The sequence below is a fragment of the Lagenorhynchus albirostris genome, chromosome 10, assembly GCF_949774975.1.
Source record: "Lagenorhynchus albirostris chromosome 10, mLagAlb1.1, whole genome shotgun sequence".
In the NCBI taxonomy this organism is placed as follows: Eukaryota; Metazoa; Chordata; class Mammalia; order Artiodactyla; family Delphinidae; genus Lagenorhynchus; species Lagenorhynchus albirostris.
The window spans coordinates 103,145,893-103,164,790 of record NC_083104.1 but is presented as its reverse complement, the minus strand read 5'-3'; the positions used below and the strand labels follow the sequence as shown (position 1 = coordinate 103,164,790).

At 47.2% G+C, this 18,898-nt stretch overlaps 1 protein-coding gene and 1 long non-coding RNA gene across 5 annotated transcripts in view; one reads left to right on the top strand and one right to left on the bottom strand.

Moving 5' to 3' along the window:
* Nucleotides 1-16,342, bottom strand: part of GMDS (GDP-mannose 4,6-dehydratase) — a 479,880-nt gene extending 463,538 nt beyond the window's left edge. For all 4 annotated transcript variants that reach the window (XM_060163828.1, XM_060163831.1, XM_060163830.1 and 1 more), the window contains exon 1: nt 16,101-16,342. In XM_060163828.1, coding sequence (XP_060019811.1) covers nt 16,101-16,202 — 102 coding nt within the window. In that variant the 5' untranslated portion in view covers nt 16,203-16,342. The remainder of the gene's footprint in view (nt 1-16,100) is intronic.
* A 239-nt stretch (nt 16,343-16,581) lies between these two features.
* LOC132528266 (uncharacterized) lies at nt 16,582-18,680 on the top strand. Its single transcript, XR_009543152.1, has 3 exons — nt 16,582-17,121; nt 17,945-18,054; nt 18,512-18,680. It is a non-coding gene; the product is annotated as an uncharacterized LOC132528266 (long non-coding RNA).
* The last annotated feature ends 218 nt before the right edge of the window (nt 18,681-18,898 follow it).

Below are 18,898 nucleotides of genomic sequence, written 5' to 3'. Positions count from 1 at the left end.
CTACAGCACACCAGAGAGATCAGTACCACCACCAGCCAGATCTAAGAGTTAGATTTACATACAATAATTGTGCATAAGAATAAAAGTGCAACCAAATCCTGGCATTGCTATATGTTATAACTAAATTGAAATATTAATAAATCAAGTTAATGAAGTGCTTTCGTAGAGTATACCATTAAAAAAAGTTAACTGAAAAACAGACCAAGAGCAACAGTCCCAAGAACAAAGGTATCAAAACCTCCCTACAGGATGAGCACTGACGGAATATGAGTGTCTGAAATTGCAGTCTTCGACAAACATTACAGGAATTTTTCTTTAAAGTGTTTGCATTTAACATGTCAAAACTAATGAACTCTGATCCTATTTGCATTTATTCCCCTAAATTACATAGTCTCACTCAAAATAGAAAACCAATACAAACAACATGTGAACCAAAATATACAAGCAGACGTCTGTGACGACTGTAACAGAGGCCAAGGAGGTGCCGCGTGGGTCATGTGATGTGATGAGGAATCTTGAAGATGGAGTTTCCTCACCCTTGAAATCCAAGGTATGCTCCACAGCCTCCTACAGGCCCTCATACTCAATCCGTCCTTGCTAACTCCCACACATTCAGAAGCTTTCAGAACAATTCCAGAGCCACCGTAAGAGCCTATCCCACCCTAGGCAGTAACGTTTGCTGAAAGGCAGTGAAGCGAATCAGAAACAGACAAAACAGTAAAAAATAATAATAATAATAATGCTGCCAAAATAAATAAATAAATAAATAATAATGCTGCCGATGATTGGTTCTGACCGGTATAATTATGGTGGTGGTTTTTTTCCCCCTAATACTTTATACCTTCTTAAACTTTCTAATTTTTCTATAGTAAGCCTGTATCACGACTTTTAAAAGTTGGGAAAGTGTTAAGGAAAAGAATAGCTTCATCTTCAAGTCACTACCGCAATCTGCTTTAATGGGCGGTTCTTTGCTCAAGCTCGCTCTTGAATCACTGGGATCATTTCTACAAACAGCCAAATGTAAGTCCCACCCGAAGCCCAGCAAACTGAATACGGAAGAGCCAAGACTTTTTCAAGCTCCCCACGTGACTCTACGTGCCACCAACGTCGAGAGCTGCCCACGCTTTATAGACAGTTCCTACTTCAGCCTGAAATCAAAGGTCAAAACACCAAAAAGAAAAACAGAGTATTCTTTTGGAATGAGCCCCAAATCTAGAGAAATCACTGATTCCAGTGAGAATGTCAGTAATTCCTAGAGAGTGAGCAGGAGAAAAGAAACCTCAGCAGGAACTGCCGAGATGCGTGCAGTGAGTGAGGTGACAGGTGAAACCCAGTGCAGCTGAAGGACTGGGTGGACTGAAGGACTGGGTGGACAGGCCAGGGCTGTTTCCTTGGGATTCTAGAATAAAGGGCAGTTCTGCACAGGTGCACCTCGGGTCACAGGGGTGTCTGGATCTCAGTGGCCACGCCAGCAAGTGAGGACAAGGTGGGGCCAGATCCCTCGGGGCTCAGCCACATGCACGGCTGCCCAGAGATCACCTACAGCTCCCCAAGCACAGGCTCGCACACCTGTTCCCACCTGCCCGGTTCTGGTGCCCACACCATCCGTCCTACAGGGAAAGCCAGGCACCAGCCCACGAGCCCCTCTGCTCCCCAACTCGGGGCCCAGGCCACCTGGAGACTCCTCTGAAGAGCCTGGCAAGTGGCGAATTCCCCAAGTCCTTCCCAAGCCCAAGCGACGGTGGACGTCATCCACAATGGTCAACATCCTCCTCAAGTCCAGTTTCCATTATACCAGCTGGAAACTCCAAGCTAGGAAAGCAAAGGGAGACGTCCAAATCCTCACTCCATACGTGTATTCACCCCTGTTCCGGAAAGCATATTTAAAGAGAAGAAAATCAGCCCATACAGGAGAAGTGGCCTGTGTGGTTCAAAAAGCCCAGCAGGAATGTCAGGTTTCCTGGACCCGACCCTAAGCCTCTACTAAGCACAGTGCCCCATAGAGAGGGTCTTCTAAGACCTCCAGCTGGGCTCCCAATCAATGGCCTTGTCTCCACGAAACAATTCCTTCTAAAACACACCCTTGTTTTTAGGAATTAAACCCAAAATTCCTATAATAACAGTCTGGCAATAGTAAAAACTTTTGGTTATGCTTAAATAGCTTAAAATCTATATGCTCAAACATTAGTAAAGATTAAAAGACAACTCAATGGAAAGAAAATACTGTATAAGCTGAAATAATCCAAAACTTCCTAAATTAGTCAAAATAGCAAAATGGATGAGGGGGTGAAATGAAAAACCACTACAGTCCACAAAACAGCTGAAAGAAAGAAAAACAACAATAGAAACAGTTCAGTATTTGTTCTAACTTCTATGTCTCCTTTCCAAGGTTTATATTTAAATGCAGAAAAGCAAAACTCTCCGAAAAATCCATTATCTTTATCACCTCTCCTCAAAAACAATCCCCCCCCCAAAATCTTCCTATTTCACCCTTGAGAAATTTACTTAATAACTGCTGCCCACATACCCGGGGGGTTGACCAACCTCACAAAACCAGGTCAAAACCACTCAGAAGCTCCCCAAACTTGATTTCAGTTTCAGGTTCCCAAGTTAAACTTGAAACAACACAGCAGTCATTTGCATATTCCTTCCAAGCACACTCAAAGGACAGCCCCAGGACCAGAGCTGTCAGGATGAACAGGGATCCTGGCTCTACGGGCTGCTGCTGGTCTTCTCTGGGAGGTGGGAGTCTGCCCAGAGCACCAAAGAACATGGCAAAAAATGAAATCTCAAACCACCAGCTCACTAATGCTCACCAGGCACCCTTCATGGGGCTCAGTATTTGGTGGGCACAGTATTCTACGGACAGTAACTCCACACTCTTTCCGACGCCCCTGGTTTCCAGTGTTCAGCCTGCTCTAGGGCATATAGTCATGGGAGGTATCTTACCCTGGGGTCCAGAAAACATGGTCACCGCAGGCCAGGAGACTTATATTTGAGTCCTGAGAATCAGACAAGTGAATAACTTTTTTTTAATAAAACAATTTTCAATGGTGTCCCAAACGTAGTCAATAGACCAAGGCCGATCCGTGACACATTTGTAACCCATTCCTTTACAAAATGAGAAAAATGGACACACTAAAGTAGGCCACACAGCCAAGAGCGTGTAATGTGGTGACTGCTCTTTATTCTGACGACACACCCTTGTTACATTTTGGTGGTACTGGTAGCAGATAGGAATTTGCTACTCTGAAGGCTCTTACTTTCAAGATAAAAGCTTGGCCACCGTGTATCATTCTCGAGTTTTTAACAGTCTGTGAAATCTGGGACCTGCTGATCTTCAGGACTCCTCCTCGCTCATCCCCCTAGACCCAAAACAGGGCCCGGCAAGAGCATCTTCTCCTCATTCCCAGCAGAATTCCGAAACATCAAACCGCAACACTGCTTCTCAGCACTTCTCACTGTGAAAGGCACTTACACCACAGGAATCGAATCACAACAGCCCCACTGACTGTCCTGCTCATGTACACTCTTGTGTGGATGACCACAGCACGCATTTACACTGCTCAAGCGGCTTGGACACTCTCTGAGCCGCTTCTGCACGTGCTATGCAAGGTCAGGGCTCAGACCCGTCATCCACTGCTGCAGAACCCTGTTACCACACACTCGGCAGCTTCAATCTCCCCACACTGACTAGCACACATTTTCTATGCATCTGGAGCCTGGCGTGCTTAGCCAGGTCTTCTCTAGGTTACAAGCCAGGTGTCAAGTCTCATCCAACGCCTGAGTGGATCTAAGGGTTCACTCCATTTGTCGACGGAATTCAATCACGGTGGCTCTAGGACCAAAGGCCTTACCGTCCTGCTGGCTGTCACCCAGAGACCACCCTAGCTCCTAGGTGTCATCCACAGTTCCCTGCCAACAAGGCCACTTGCCTCCTCAAAGCCAACAACGGAGGAGTCTGTGGAGTTTTTATTTTTTTGTATTTTTGGTGTTGACTTGCAATATTATATTAGTTTCAGGTGTCCAACATAGTAATTTGATATTTTTACAGATTATACTCTAGACAAAGTTATTATAAAGTACTGGTTATATTCCCTGTGCTGTACATTACATCCTTATAACTTATTAATTTTATACCTAGTAGTCTGTACCTCTTAACCTCCTTCACCTATTCTGCCCCTTACCCCCACCCCTCTCCCCTCTGATCACCACTAATCTGTTCTCTGTATCTGTGAGTCTGTCTCTGCTGTTTTCACTTACATGTGGAATCTAAAAAATAAGCAAACAAACAATTAAAACAGGAGAACTCTGTATTTATATAACAATAATGATGGTGATGATAGAACAGCTTTTTTATTAGGAACAAATTGGCATAAATTCAATTGGCTATTAAAGTGCCTACCACAGAGCTCGGTGTTAAATAAATATTTGTTGAAATGATCCATTAATGCTCCTCATTAGATGAGGTTCCTTGAAAACAGGGACAATGGGTGTTCTCCATAATACCAAAGGAAGGAATATATTGCTTACCAGCAGAAGGCATGCAAAAATATTTGCAGGATAACTTAAAATGTGCAAAGAATTCCAAGATGAAGGAAATGAATGAGGGCTGGAATGTGAAGGAAACTAGAATCTGAAGACAAATACATGTGAACAGGCCAAAGCAAGAGAGAATTCCCAGTAAGTGCAAAGTGGGAACAAGCGTATCATCTGCCTACCAGTCTCTCTCCGCTGCTGTAACAAATTTCCATAAATGTAACAAATGACCATAAACCACAGTGGCTTAAAACAGCCCCCGTTCCCTACCTCCCAATTCAGCAGATCGGAAGTCTGAAATCTGCTTTGTCAGTCAGCCTCCGTTGCTTTCTGGAGGCTCCAGGGAGGATCCCATGGCCTCTCCCAGCTTTCGGAAACCACCCGTGCCGCTTGGCTGTGGCCCCTTCTGTCTGCAAAGCCAGCCCTGGCCGGCTGAACCTTCCTCACAAGGCTGTCTTTTCTGACACCTCTGTCTCCCTCCTCCCACTGAAGGACCTCCAGGATGCCAGATCCCACAGGTAAGCCAGGATCATCTCTCATCTCAAGATCCTGATTTTAACCACATCTGCAAAGTCCCTTTTGCCACGAGAGGTAACAGTCACAGGTTCCAGGGACGAGGATGTGGACACCTTGGGGTGGGAGCGTTACTCTGCCTGCATAGGCTGTTTATGAAACAGTAAAGAAAAACACCAGCCTGGAGTAAAACACTGGTGAGGGAATGCAGAAGAAAGCTAAATTGAATTAACCCTAGCAGACTGTGAGATCTGGAAGAAGGAACAAAAGCTCGGCATTACTGTGCTGACAGCCGCCAGCGCCGAGACTCAGGTCACTTCATCACTCTGGGTGCTGGTCATCTCTAAAATGAAACAACCCCTGCCCTGCCTGCATCCCAGAATACCATGTAGAACAATGGAAATGCTTTGAGAACTACAAATTAATACACAAATGTAAGATATTATGGCTAATATCACAGTGAAGCAAAGTCACACATCAGCAGTGTGGGATCGTAAACCACACTGCTTCATCCCAAAAGCCCTTTGATCTTGTTGAGCAGAGTCCTGAGGCTTGACTCACCTAGAAAAAAGCATTCCTTGAGTGCAAAAATCAGACTCTGCTTAACAAAATATTCACGTTGTTAGAATATATTCTTGCAATAACATCAAAACTCATAAAAATCTAAGATAATAAATATAAAGAAAGAAAGAAAGAAAGCAGGGAGAATTGAAGTATAACTGAAGTAACCTGGTTAACTTCAATCATGAAACTAAAGGGGAAAATGTTAGTTTTAATACCAGGAGGCAGGTACCACAGCACATTCCGGGCGGCGGGCAAGCAGAGCAGAATACAGGGCTTCCCCATCCACAGCTGCGTCCAGGCCTAGACGGGACACTGTGTGGCCGGGATCTCTCACCTGCATTTCAACCTGACATTTTAAATGGCTTACAGGTTATTAGAACTTGAACGTCATGCTCTCACCTCACGCTCAAGAGGAACAGAACTGAATTCACTCCCTTCCCCAGAGCACTGCTGTTCCTCCCCAGGGACAGCATTTCTGGCTATGGTGATACCAGCCAGCCAGCCCAGCCAGCCTCCAAAATCAAAACAACCTCGGGATCTCCAACTCTTCCCTTCCTCCCCAGCCAGCCCCGTACCTAACTTATCACAAAGTCCCGTTGTCCCTCTGATTCTCTTTCCTTCTCCACAACCAACGTCGTCTGCATCTACATCCTTATAATCTACCAGGTCTTCCTGGCTCTCCTACTCAAATTCACGCTGTGCGCCTGCACCACGCTGCCCTCTCCTCTCACTCTCCCCCATGCTGGGGGACGTACCACACATAAGTCATGTATTATACGTGATAAATATAAGCACCAGAATTTCATAAGCAGCGTGTGTCAGGCACCACACTAGGCATTATTAAAATCATCCTATCTAATCTGCACATCACCTTGTGATGTGGGTATAATTAGCTGCATTTTAAAGAAAAGGGAATTAGGGTTCAAGATTATTAAGTAACTCCCAGAAGGACGTTTTTTAAAGCAGGATTTGGGCCCAGGTTGCAGACTCACCCGAGGCTGGGCTCCACTCATGCCCCTGTTTATTTAATCAAACCCACACCCCTCAACCTGCTCTTCCAAGCCTCCCGGGACTTGCATGTCTGGACTTTGAATATACTATTTGCCATACTCTGTCCCCACGCCGCCCTCTGCAGGGAGCCCAGGCCCTCGCCGCCCTCCTCTCCCAATCTGACCATGCTTTGAGGCCAGCCCACGGAGCCTCCCAACTGCACTAGTCCCCACCGCCCCCTTTCCCTGCTACTGGCTGCAAAGCCACTCCTCCTTACACTGACGGCCACAGGCGCACCCTCACCTCAGCACCTACACGTCTGCTTCCTCCCCTACCTACTCTGAGTCCTGTACCATGTCTTACACTCTCCACTTTACACGCTGGGGATACTACAGGGAACAAAACATTTAAAAGTATATGCTGGTTCAAATAATTGTACACCTAATATTCTAGTACAAAACAAAATTATCTGATTTTAACCTCTTATGTCTCTGTCTACAATACTGGCTCAAACCAGTTAGTTATCAAACCCTAAAACAAATATCAATTGTCTGGCTGACACTAACTCACCATTAGTTACTATATTGGGAGTATTCTGTTAAACTCAAATTTGATCAGCCAAAAAGAAAAATTTGACCTGCCCCCTACGTTATGTCATCACACAATGACAGTTCATAAATGCTTCCTCACTTGGTCTATGATTCCCCGGTGCATACATAAATATATCTGATCAAACAACTGGCAAGGTCTCCAAAAGGAATAAATGTTAAAGGCTGGAAATACAGCTTTTGAGATAGAAAAGTGAGAATGAAAATAGGAACATCCTTCACGAAACACTAGACTATGAGGATTTCTACATCAAAAAGAAGAAAAAAGGAGCATACAGGGGATCCTTCAGCAGCTCAGCTTCCTACAGAAAGGCCTCACGGCTAACCCTTTTAATACAATGGCATTCATAACCAGAAACGTCCAAACGAAGTGATGCTCAATAAATCTGCTGAATTAATGATACTATGCATCATTTTTATTTAAAGGAAGATCTCCTTGTGATTCAGTGACTCGCTTATTATTATCATAGCAATTAGTACGCTGTAAAATTACCTGTCAAATTACTTGTCCCCCCGGACTATCAGCTCCTTGAGAACAACATCATATCCATCTTGCTGGTGGCTATATGCCTAGCACCTAACTCAACCCAGAATAAATCTCAGCAGATATTTACTGAATGAATAGACCCTCCACTATTAAACACTAAGCTCAAAATACAGATTCTTATATTTTTTAATATTTCAATCCAAAAAATAAATAGCAGGAATTTTAAATCCTTCCTCACCAAAACACCACTTCATTTGGTAAAACCTACCCGGGCAGACAGCTCAGAATTCCTGCTTTAACCTTATAAATTCTAGCAAAATACAACTCATATGTGAATTTCTTCCCAGTTTACACACTTAATTATAAATTCACTACAGTTAACAGTCACTGGTTTTACTTTTTTTTTAATTCTCCTATTGGCCTTAGCTTTGAAACTGATATTAAATGACTGCACTGCTTAAATACAAGACTTTTTTGCACACAATAAGCTATAATTAGTGTTCAATCCTAAAGTTATAGCACGCTCTACTCTGAACAGACTTTAGAGATCGCCAGGTGATCCCTTCGTATTATGGATTAAGAAAAAATTAAGGCTATACAATTAACTGGTGTTAAAACCCGGCCTCTGACTCTCAGGTCCACGCTCTTTCCTCAGTTAATCAATTAATTATGTGTAATGTAAAGACATAAAAAAAAGTTTCACCGCATAACAGTCTTTGACCAAAGCAGGACAGGACTGAAGACATCCTTCTCATTCCCAGTTATGCCAAACCTTTCCTCCTGGACCGCAAATCACAGTAAGGAGGATTAGAGTCCAGTCCACTGCCCACAATCCTCTCACACGGGAAGATAAGACCGGCCCCCAGATCTGCTTTGCACTGTAAGACACACCAGACGTCAAATCTGTTTATAGCCTGTGGCTGATTCCAAATCCCAGGGAACTTTCCGCCCTAGGCGATAGATGCCCCCCACGGAGCAAGGCTGACTTTGGTGCCCTCCACATTCAATGTCCTTTCCCTGTATTGGAGTACTCTCACTATCTGGTTAGCTCTGTGAAGAGAGGTCCATTCTAGGCATGGGGCAAACGCCCTATTCCATGCCAGACTTCTTTTCTATTCGGTAGGAATAACTCTTCCAACCTGGCAGCAAAGGTAAATACCCTGCCCAAATCGATGCAGCTCCTAAGTAGCTAAGCAGTAACTGAAACCCACACTGGCCAAGAAATCCAACTCCTCTTCCACTTGTCCCAAGACAGAGTCCCAGCATTTAGGGAGTTCACAAGATAAGTCATCAACGAATTAATTAACGGTGTGACCTAAATGACAGCAAAGAAAATAAAATAAGGGGCATATAACGTAGTGATTAATACAGCCTTATTTTACTACTATAATCCATATCTTTCCACGACTGCAAAAACAAACAAAAAAACTCTTGAATATGCTTTATTTTTCAAATTTGACACACCATCTATTTACCTCTCCTTAGAATTTATTTGTTAATTCTAGCAATAAATTTGATAGAAAATAAAATTACTGGGATTTACATTTCACCTCTGACTTTGCAAACAAGGACGGGAGTGACCTTTGGGCTATCTGTTTAACCTCTGCGTTCCTCAGGGGTGACAAGAAAACTGCCTCAAAGGAGGGCTCCCTTGCTCCAGAAAGGAAACAGGTGCAAAGCCCGCTAAGCGGTGCCTGGCACAGAGTGAATGCTCAACACACCTTAATTACTGTCATCCACCCACCATCACCGCCATCATCACCACCCAGAACATGAGTGTCACAGGAGGCTCATTTTTGTCTGTTCTGTTCACTGTCGTATCCCCAGTGCCTGACACATCGTTGGCACTCAAACATCCGTCGACCGAATTAATCATGAGCACTAGTACTTCTATCACTAAGTACAGGATGATCTGCCCCCAAATGTAATTGCCTCCAAGAGAAAAGATTAATTAAGGAAAAAGCAACAACAACAAAAAAACACCAAATTGCTACTGGAAATTTTGGGGATATGAAATAGAGAACCACCCCTCAGCCCGAATGCAAGGCTTACTGAAAGAGAGAAGAGAGGAGGGTCCTCTCAAGTCAGGGAAGCATCTCTTCAGATTAAACTACCACCTGGAGAAAAGGCAAGTCCAAAGTACCCGTTAAGGGCACTCTGCAGGCCAAAAGATGTTCCAGCTTACATGACGGCGTCCAAGAGTCTAGAACAGGAGACTTCTTAGTCTCCTCAGGAATCTGGGCCTTGACAGCAAGGACAAACCCCACTCTGCAGAGAGGAAAGAAGCACAGCAAGTGAACCCGGAGCTGTAACTCCGGTCCACATGCAGGTGGAGAAGGGCCCTCGCCCGCCTCCCTCCACCACCCGGAGACCTGGCTGTCCCTGTGCACGTTGGGCCGTGGGCAAGCTCTGCCGCCACAGGCTCCAACCAGACCGCCCTCACCCAAGCTGCAGCCCTGGCCCGCTTCTGAGGGCCCACGAAGTGGCTGCTGGCTCTTGACCCTCCACCGGGAGGCCTGTGGGCAGGGAAGCCACTCTGCTCCCCCATCTCCATTTCTTACCGTAAAACCCTCAGAGAACTGGGAAGAAGCCACCAGGGGTCTTCAGCAGGCTTCAGAGAGCAGCCCTCCACCCCCCTTCCCCCCCTCACCCCAGACTTCTCCTAGACACACAGGCTAGTAATGTTAATATCACCTAAACAGCATGGTAAGGCACTAATCAAAAAGCAGCCTTTAAAAACAACCTGCTTCTCAAGAGCAGTGAACTTGTACGGTTTGTCAACAATCTGGCCAACAGAGCTAGTCTGACTTGACACAGGAGAGAAGGTCCTGAGAAAAGACTGGTGCAAGAGGTTCTCAGGCAAGTCTGAAGTTCTCCAAATCTCAGTTTCCTTGCTCGGTATAGGGAGGACAGTAAAAATACCTACCACCCACAGTTAAATGAGATAATTTATATAAAATGCTGGGCACACTGCCTGGCACACAGCAAGCATTCTATCAATGTCAGTAAATTTTTTCTGTGCCCCCCCCCCAAATAATTATCTACCAAGTGTCCAGAATCCTGGTTAAAGGCAAACATTTTGCCTCACTCCTTAAGCCTGATTCTTTACATGGAATCATAGCCAAATAATCCCAGTTTAGTGAAAACCTCTAGCAAAAGTTGAGGAAAGGCTGCTTCAAAGGACAGGCAAGTTGAGAACTCCACACCTCAAAGAAAGCCGTTCAAGATCACAAGGACAATTAGCAGTTCTTCTAGTTCATCTCAGCGATCAGGTGGTAACTAATAAAACTCCCCTCGATTTCAGCCCTGGAGTCCCAAAGCCCCACATGGAGACAGAAGCACTGGGCTTCCGCGCGTAACGGGGAGACAGGCCATGCTCAAGAAGTCTGCAGGCTCCGGAGGCAACTCTAGCTCGGGACAGCATACGCCTCCAACGAAGTGAGTGTCCGAGTTCTCTAAGGAATGGCCTAACGTGAACCACCTTCTCTAGTCCCTGTATTTTATTAATTTTCCTTTGTAAATTAAATACTAAAGACTCCTATTTAATTGCCTCTCAATCTTTTCGAACTGCAAATATTTTATCAAAATAAGATGTTAAATGTTATAAAACAACATAAAGTCACCTCTTCCTTAAATACTGAAATAGATTTGATTGCTTTCCAGGTGTAATTTATTATTATTCAACTTTACAGAACACCATGCTCCACATTTCACTACCATAGACTCCTTCACCCCAATTTTTCTGGCTCAAAGAAGCCCCTCTGCCGTTGTCCGTGAAGGACAGTGTTGATCAGTCCTAGCCCCCGTGCTAACCGGCTGTGTGACCTGGGGAATCACACCTTCTCAGCCTCCCCTCCTCCTCCACACGATGATGGTTATTTAACTCCAGTACGAAGATCTCAACGCACACGACAACGGAATATTTTTTTTAATTCAATGGTTAACATGAGTACAAAAACGGTAGGAAATCTATCATACAAAACTGGATAGGTTACTTTTTTTCCCTGAAATGGGTATTTTCTAAATCCTTTAAATCTGAAGTTACAACAAATCATTTTATCTCCTAAATTGCAACTATGTTGGGTATATACTGTCCAATTCCCGCACAGTACCCTGAAATGCCTTGCTTCTACCCAACCAACAACTGCATTCTGTTCTCATTTCTACTGACTTCTACAACTTCCAGGCAACTATTCTGCAAGATAATAAACATCAGCAAGTAAAGACTTAATTATGAAATATTTTGAGTACCTAACCTTTACCAGTTATGCTAGATATAGGGGATAAGTGATTAAGACACTTGTTTCCTAAACCCAAGGAGTCACAATCTGTAAAGACAGAGCACTGTGCCATCACTCCCATCCCTCTCCCAGGCAGACATCACTAATCTATCATGGGCCTCTCCCTTGAACTGGACATAGCTTTGGCTCCGTGATTCCATGTAGCCATTACCAATGGCTATTTTAGTAGACTTCATCACATTTCACTAAATCTCCATCTACACAAATGATGATTCTGATGCCGATACTAGAATGCTGAAATTTGCGGGACACCAAATATGGATTAGAAAGTAAAACCAGAAGAAGTAATATCCCCGTCATCTATTATGATCCCATTGAAGCATTATTTAGAAGGGATAAGGAAAACTGTGGAAAGAATGGTACTTCCTGCCAATTCTCAATTACCATTTTCCAGCATCTTAAATTAATTCTTAAAGGAAGAAGATAAAGCCTGTGACAGCCACCTAAGTCTAGGGAATCTGGGTATCTGTTTTAAACATGCTCTCTTTAAAGGCTATGGTCGTCTGATGGCAGCTAGAACATGCTCAAAAGAAAATAATTAAATTAGTGAAAATAAAAAATAAGGCCATAAAAATAAAATTCTGAAACAAAATATTACGGCTTAAATAATCTGCCTGACAGCTCAAAGGGTCCATCTCTTTCCTCTACGCAAGACTTGGTAAAAATGTGTTGTCTGCCAACAGCAGACAAGTTAACTCCTCTTGACCAGGACTAACTTTCCAACCATTTAAAGATAAACGCTTTGCCTTCCACGTGTCATGGCGCAGAACTCTGGACTTGCTGTTTGCTTAGATGTCCGACCACATCTAAAGTGCTTCCTAAGGAAAACCTAGGCTACTTGCAGGTGTGGAGGACCTCAACGTGTCAGTTCTTCCATATTTAAAACACCAATATTAATTTCGTACCAAGGACACCTGACAAGGTAATCTACAGTTCCAACTTGCCTATGCTCCTGGCAGAGACTAGCTTGACATAACAGATATCAGAAAGGGAAAAATCCACAAACGCTGACCATTCAGTTCTCTGAAGTCTCCACCTACCGAAAAATGTGCCCCCACAGTCCGTCGGGGCAACAAGAGCGTCCTGAGGAGATGACTCTATCGAGCTCATTGTGCATCAATGAGCTCTGTGTCCCCCTGAGAGTTCAGTACTAACAAAGTTCCACGTGCCCACCCACTCTGCCTCGACGGTCAGGAAGCTCAAAGCTGAATTTCATGCCCACCTGGCAGCCGTCCTCAGTGCGGGGGACACTACCTCCATCTTTCTACAGCCTTCACTGCAGACTCCTATTTTTTTCATTCTTCTTAGGATGGTCCAACGCTGTGTTTTTTTATTGAAGCCACCTCAGAATCTTTTTGGAAATAAGCAAGGGGTACAAAATGTAATAAATTCTCTTTCCTCCCATTATTACTATGTTGGGTCCTCATGGCCCCCCAAACTCTCCCCTCTCTACACTCCTGTACACGCTGTTCTCCCCAAACAGAGCCCCTGCTACTGCCAGCATTCAGTGAGGTTGGATGAACCAGGCATGTGGCCCCTAACATATTTGTAAAATACAGACTTTGACATGTGCATTAAGTCCCTCAAAAACTGTGAGATCCTGGAGGGCAGAGAGTACAGCTTATGTAGGCTCTGGCTCCCAGCAGCCACAAAGCAAGCCTTGCACCCTGCAGACACACAGTAGAGACAAGTTCTGTTCATGGGAAGAGTAAGTCAACATTTTGGAAGCCCACTAGGTGAAGCCACACGGGAGGTAGTAAGCTCAAAAGAAGGTTTCTACCCTAAAGGAGTTAACAAACCAAAGAACTAAGCTATGTAAACTATCTATGTAGCCAACATGGATTGCACATCTGTCAATACAAAGAATTGAAAATACAAAGCCTGGAATGATTGCATTTGGCTGGGGCTTTTAGCTGAGTTAAAAGGAGTAAGACTAGTGAGGGCATTCACGCGCAAAATAATGACCCCACGGAGGTACAAGGCAGCAATATTCAGGGACCAGCAATAACATTTCCCCGGGTGTAGCAAAGAGCAAGCATAATTAGACCATGAGGTGAGCCCTGGGGATGGCTGGCGGAGGGCCTTGAAGCGGCAATGCAGAGCACAGCCTGGTTTTCTTCGAGGTGATTTAATAAGGTAAAAAAAACTCCGGGAATGATTCACAACTACTGTCAGGAAGAGACAGGAGGAAGAAAGCTGGAGTGACTGCTGGCAGTGAGCACTAGAGATGCAAAGCAGACAGGCACCCTGGCCACCTGCACACACTCTCAAGGGCGAACGTGGGACAACCCATGCAAGAGCCCATCTTAGCACAAACGCCACGACAGCCCTAAGGGCCAGAGCAGCGGTTTCAACCTCACCTTGAATCTGAGACCTCTTCTTAGAGTAAAACAATCCCTCTCTCTCCCCTACTCCTGTCTCTGTCTCTGTCTCTGTCTCTGTCTCTGTCTCTCTCTCTCTCTCTCTCTCTCTCTCACACACACACACACACACACAGGGCTGTAACTTAACGTGGGTGGCTTACCACAGAGGCAGTATAACAAAATGGCTTAGAGCAACTCTTGGGTTCAGATCTCAGCCCTGACACTCATGAGGTGTGCGCCCTCAGGGAACATACTTAACCTTACTTACTAAGCCAGCTGTAAAATAGGGACAAAAACTGTACCTGCCTCTTACATAGGAATATATAAAATGTTCAGCAGAGTGAGTAGCTCAACAAGCTCTCACCCAACACGACTAAGAAACTGGACAGCAGGTATGGCTCTCCAGACCCTTTGCATTAACCTCACAGCACTCCGAGACCCACGGCGGGAGTCACTGTCCTGGGAGATAAATGCGAAGCAGAGCAGTAAACTCCACCAGCAGGGATTTACGTGGCAACCAGAGTTCAGCACTGTGCCAGGGGCTGCAGAAGCCAGCACAACACCCAACAGATGAGGGGACAGTGCACAGGGTGGGGTTGGAGGGAAGTGGGAGATACTGGTGCACAGGTTAGAAGGAGCCTGACCCTCAAGCAGGGGTTTTAAGGTGGAGATGAAGTGGGGAGCCAGAACCGTCTGGCCAGGGAGTAGCTCAGGAAGACGGCCTGGAGGAGGCCACTCAGCACCAACCCGACCACTGCACTCCGGCTGTAAATAAGGCTTTTCCCTTCTAACCTGCATGGGCTCACGCTGCTGGCACTTCCGCAGGCATGAGCCATGCCTACGGAGTTACACGAACAGCTTACCTAATTTCTCCATAATACTGAAAGTATGCAGGCCCTTGACTGACTTTGAGGGTTCTCTTACTCAGCCTCAGATCCCTGTCCCTCCCCGCCACCCCTCCCACCAGTTTTCAAACCGGGGTTTACTGTAATTACCTTAAACACAGCACGATGCATGAGTAACTAGGAAGTAATCAGGTATCCAGCAGTTACAACTGTCTAACGCCTAGACAGTTTCTACCTCTTTTCTCCTGCCAGAGAGTCTGACAGCAGTGTGAATCCCAACTGGACACTTCCTAGCGCTTTGACCGCGGGCTTGGGTTTCCCCATCTGTGAAGTGGAGAACATAAGAGCACCGCCTCAAAGAGCAGCTGGGAAAACTAAATGAGGTCCTATCAGCCAAGCGACGGCGCGTAATAAGCACAGCCTGCGTGCGCGTCAGGTCACCTTTATTCACCCCATCACTTCCTGAGCACCGGGTGTCGGCATCGCCACCGCCCGGGGGGGACCCGAGAGGCCCGGCCCCGGCGCCTCCCGCCGCTCGTGGGCCGGGCTCCGGACACTCCTGAGGGTCTGCGGCAGGGAGGGGACCCGGCCCGAGCCCGGACCAGCCTGCCCCACGTCCAGGTGCGGCCGCGGTCTTGGAAGTTCCTGCGAGGTGGGCTTTTAAAGTGTAAGAAAACACAAAACAGGAAAACATTTCCTGGTCTGTGACTGCACAGCACCGCTCCCTCTTACTTCCTCCGCGACCTGGGACCCGGGCGAGGGGATCGGGCAGCAAGGGAGCCCCCGCACGCGGGCACCGGCCTCCCCGCGGCCCGAGCTCCCGGCGCCCCCGCGGCCGTCCCCCCGGCGCCCCGAGCGCACACGTGCCCGCGGCCCCTGCCCCCGCTCACCTGGCCCGTGATGCCCGTGATGAGCGCCACCTTCCTGGGCTTGCCAGTCTCGCCGTCCCCGGAGCCGCGGGCGCTGGGGCAGCGCGCCGCTGCCTGAGCCATGTCCGCGCGCGCTGAAGAGAGGCGCCGACCGACGGGGGTGTGCCGCAGGAGCCTCCTCGCCGGCTAAAAGGACCAGCCCCGCGCCGCCCGCCGCCGCACTCTGACAGGGCCGCCTGGGAGGCCGGCGGGGCGGGCCGGGGGCGGGGCGGCCGGACTGCGGCCTGGCGGGCGCAGCGTCAGCCGCATCACCGCGCGACGCACCGCCGCGCCGGCGGCAGGCCCCGCCCTCCCCGCCGACGGCCTCCCAGCCAGAGCAAGCCCCGCCCACTGCCGGCAGCGCGCGAGCCAGGCGGGGCGGGGCTTGTAGGCGGTGCCTGCGCCTGAAGGGCGGGGCGTCGGGCGCGCCTGCGCGGGCTTATCCAGATCCTCAGGAGAGGGTGGGATGCCGGGTCCTTGCTCCAGGTATGCTGCTTGCAAGGGCTACCAGTGGACGGGGCGGGCCGTCGGCGGCCTGACTTCACCATCTCACGCTGCACGTTCTCCCCTCCACCCTCCTGAATCTCCCAGGAATGGTCACACTCTCCGAGGATGCTGGGAAGAAGTAGGGGCAGACCTTTCCCTTAGGAGAAAGCCCTGAATCCCGTCCGAATCTAGGGGTCACGGCCCCTGGGTCATCGGCTTTGATAAGTAATCCCTGGAAACCTGCTGCAATGCCCTTTGAGGAGTCTGGTTCTCTGTTTCCTGAAGGGCACTAGCGTTACAAGGCCCCTGAATGGGGTCACGGATAGGGGCAATGACCGGCCTCACGCCTAACCTGCTTTCTGGATCTTCTCGCGTTTTTCTGAGGCTTGGAACCAGGCACGAGATTCCAATGCTGTAGTCGATTCAAAATGCTGTAGTCAGAGGACTGGCAGAGCAAGACGAAAGTTTCTGACCCCAACCATGTGCAGCAGAAGGAAATGTTGAAAAGACTGCACAGGTCAGTAAACCTGGACATGCCGAATTTCAAAAAGTAATTCAGATGCAAGGTGGCGTCCTAGCTCGACGTCTGTCGAATTTGGCTTCCGTGTGGCAGTTGCACATAGGGCAGGGAGAGGAGAGGGGCTGACCCAGACGCCGGCAGGGCAGCAGGTGTGTGCCTAAGCCTCGGCCGGAGCCAGGGAGGACAGAGGAACTTCCTTGTCCCCACTGCTCTGCTTCTCTGCACTGTACATATTCCTCTCCACAACAGATCAGCACAGACCAGCACTTGAAATGACAAACTGAGTGACTAGGAGGTGCCCAACCTAACCTGCAAGACCCTTACGGACTTGGGACTTCCCTGGCGGTCCAGCGGTCAAGACTCCGCGGTTCCACTGCAGGCGGGGGCGCGGGTTCGATCCCTGGTCGGGGAACTAGGATCCCGCATGCTGGCAGGGCCCATACAAAAAATGGGGGTGGGCGTGGGGGGAAAGACCCTTACACCCTTCAAATCCCAAAATAGAAGAGCTCAGGATTTCATTAAAAATCTCTCTGTCCCCTGAGCATGTCAGCAATATGCCTTAACTTTATGGATAGACTTGTCTCTGGATTCACTTGCCTCTCCCCCGTCCGTTCCATTCAGAGAATGACTAAAGGAAGGTCTGTTACTAGCCCCAGCAGAGGGCTGCATCACTGGTGAACAGAGAGGCCCTGAGGCAGAGGAGAGGAAACCCTCTCACTAGGGCAACTCGCTATAAGCAAGAAATGTCTTTGAAATCTACTAGATTCTATTAAAAACTTATGTTTGTTTTAATATAAATATGCTTTGAATTAATTTGCAGATAAATTATTTAACATTCCCCCAAATTGCTGAAAAAAATGGATCCTTAGGGAGGACGTGCCAAGTTTATCCGGCAGCCGAGACCTCCAATCACACTGCTGACCTGTCCTGGTAAGAAACATGACAGTGGAAGACCCATGGAAAGAAAAGCAATTATATTTTAGGGCCTGCAAATAAAATAATTGCAAAATATTGAGGGAAATGGTAGTTCAGAGATACAGTGGGAGGTTTAAAAAGAAGGAAATTTCTCTAGAAAAATTCTCTGAAGAAAGGTGATGAGACAGGAAGACAGGAGTACAGCGGTTTTGGAAAAGGACCGGGGAATGGCCTTGAGTTAGTGGGCTTGACAGGCCCAGTAAAACAAAGCACCTAAAGGCTTGGCCTTCTGAGACAATAACCAGAGACCCACAGGAGTAGAAGATTATCTCTGTTCCACTGATGAATGTACATATTTTCCAAAGAATAAAAGCAGGACTGTAAAACCACCACCTAGCAGAACCACTGAACTGCCGGTTCCCTGAAAGATATAGATAAAGGCCTGACACACATTCCTAAGTTGTTTTTGCAGGAAGCAGACGAAAACTGCTGACTACAAGCATGTGGACCCCAGACCTATTGAAACCAGATGGTTGATGATGCTCGAAACTTCACCTTGACGCCAGCGAATCGGAGACCTGAGCACAGGCTCCTGCATCCCCTCCCTCACATGGCCTTTAAAACCCCTTCCCTGAAAGTCCTCGGGGAGCTGGCATTCTTTCATACCTTCTCCCTCGTGCACCAGCTCTCCTTCCAATAAAAAGCTTTGCTCGCCTAGGAGTCTTGTGGGAGCGACACTCATTTCTATCGTCTTGCTGTCCCAGAATCTGGAGAGGACCCGAGAACAGTGGTAGAGCAGTATATTGGTTTGCTGAGGCTGCCACAGATTGAGAGCTTAAACAACAGAATTTTGTTTCCT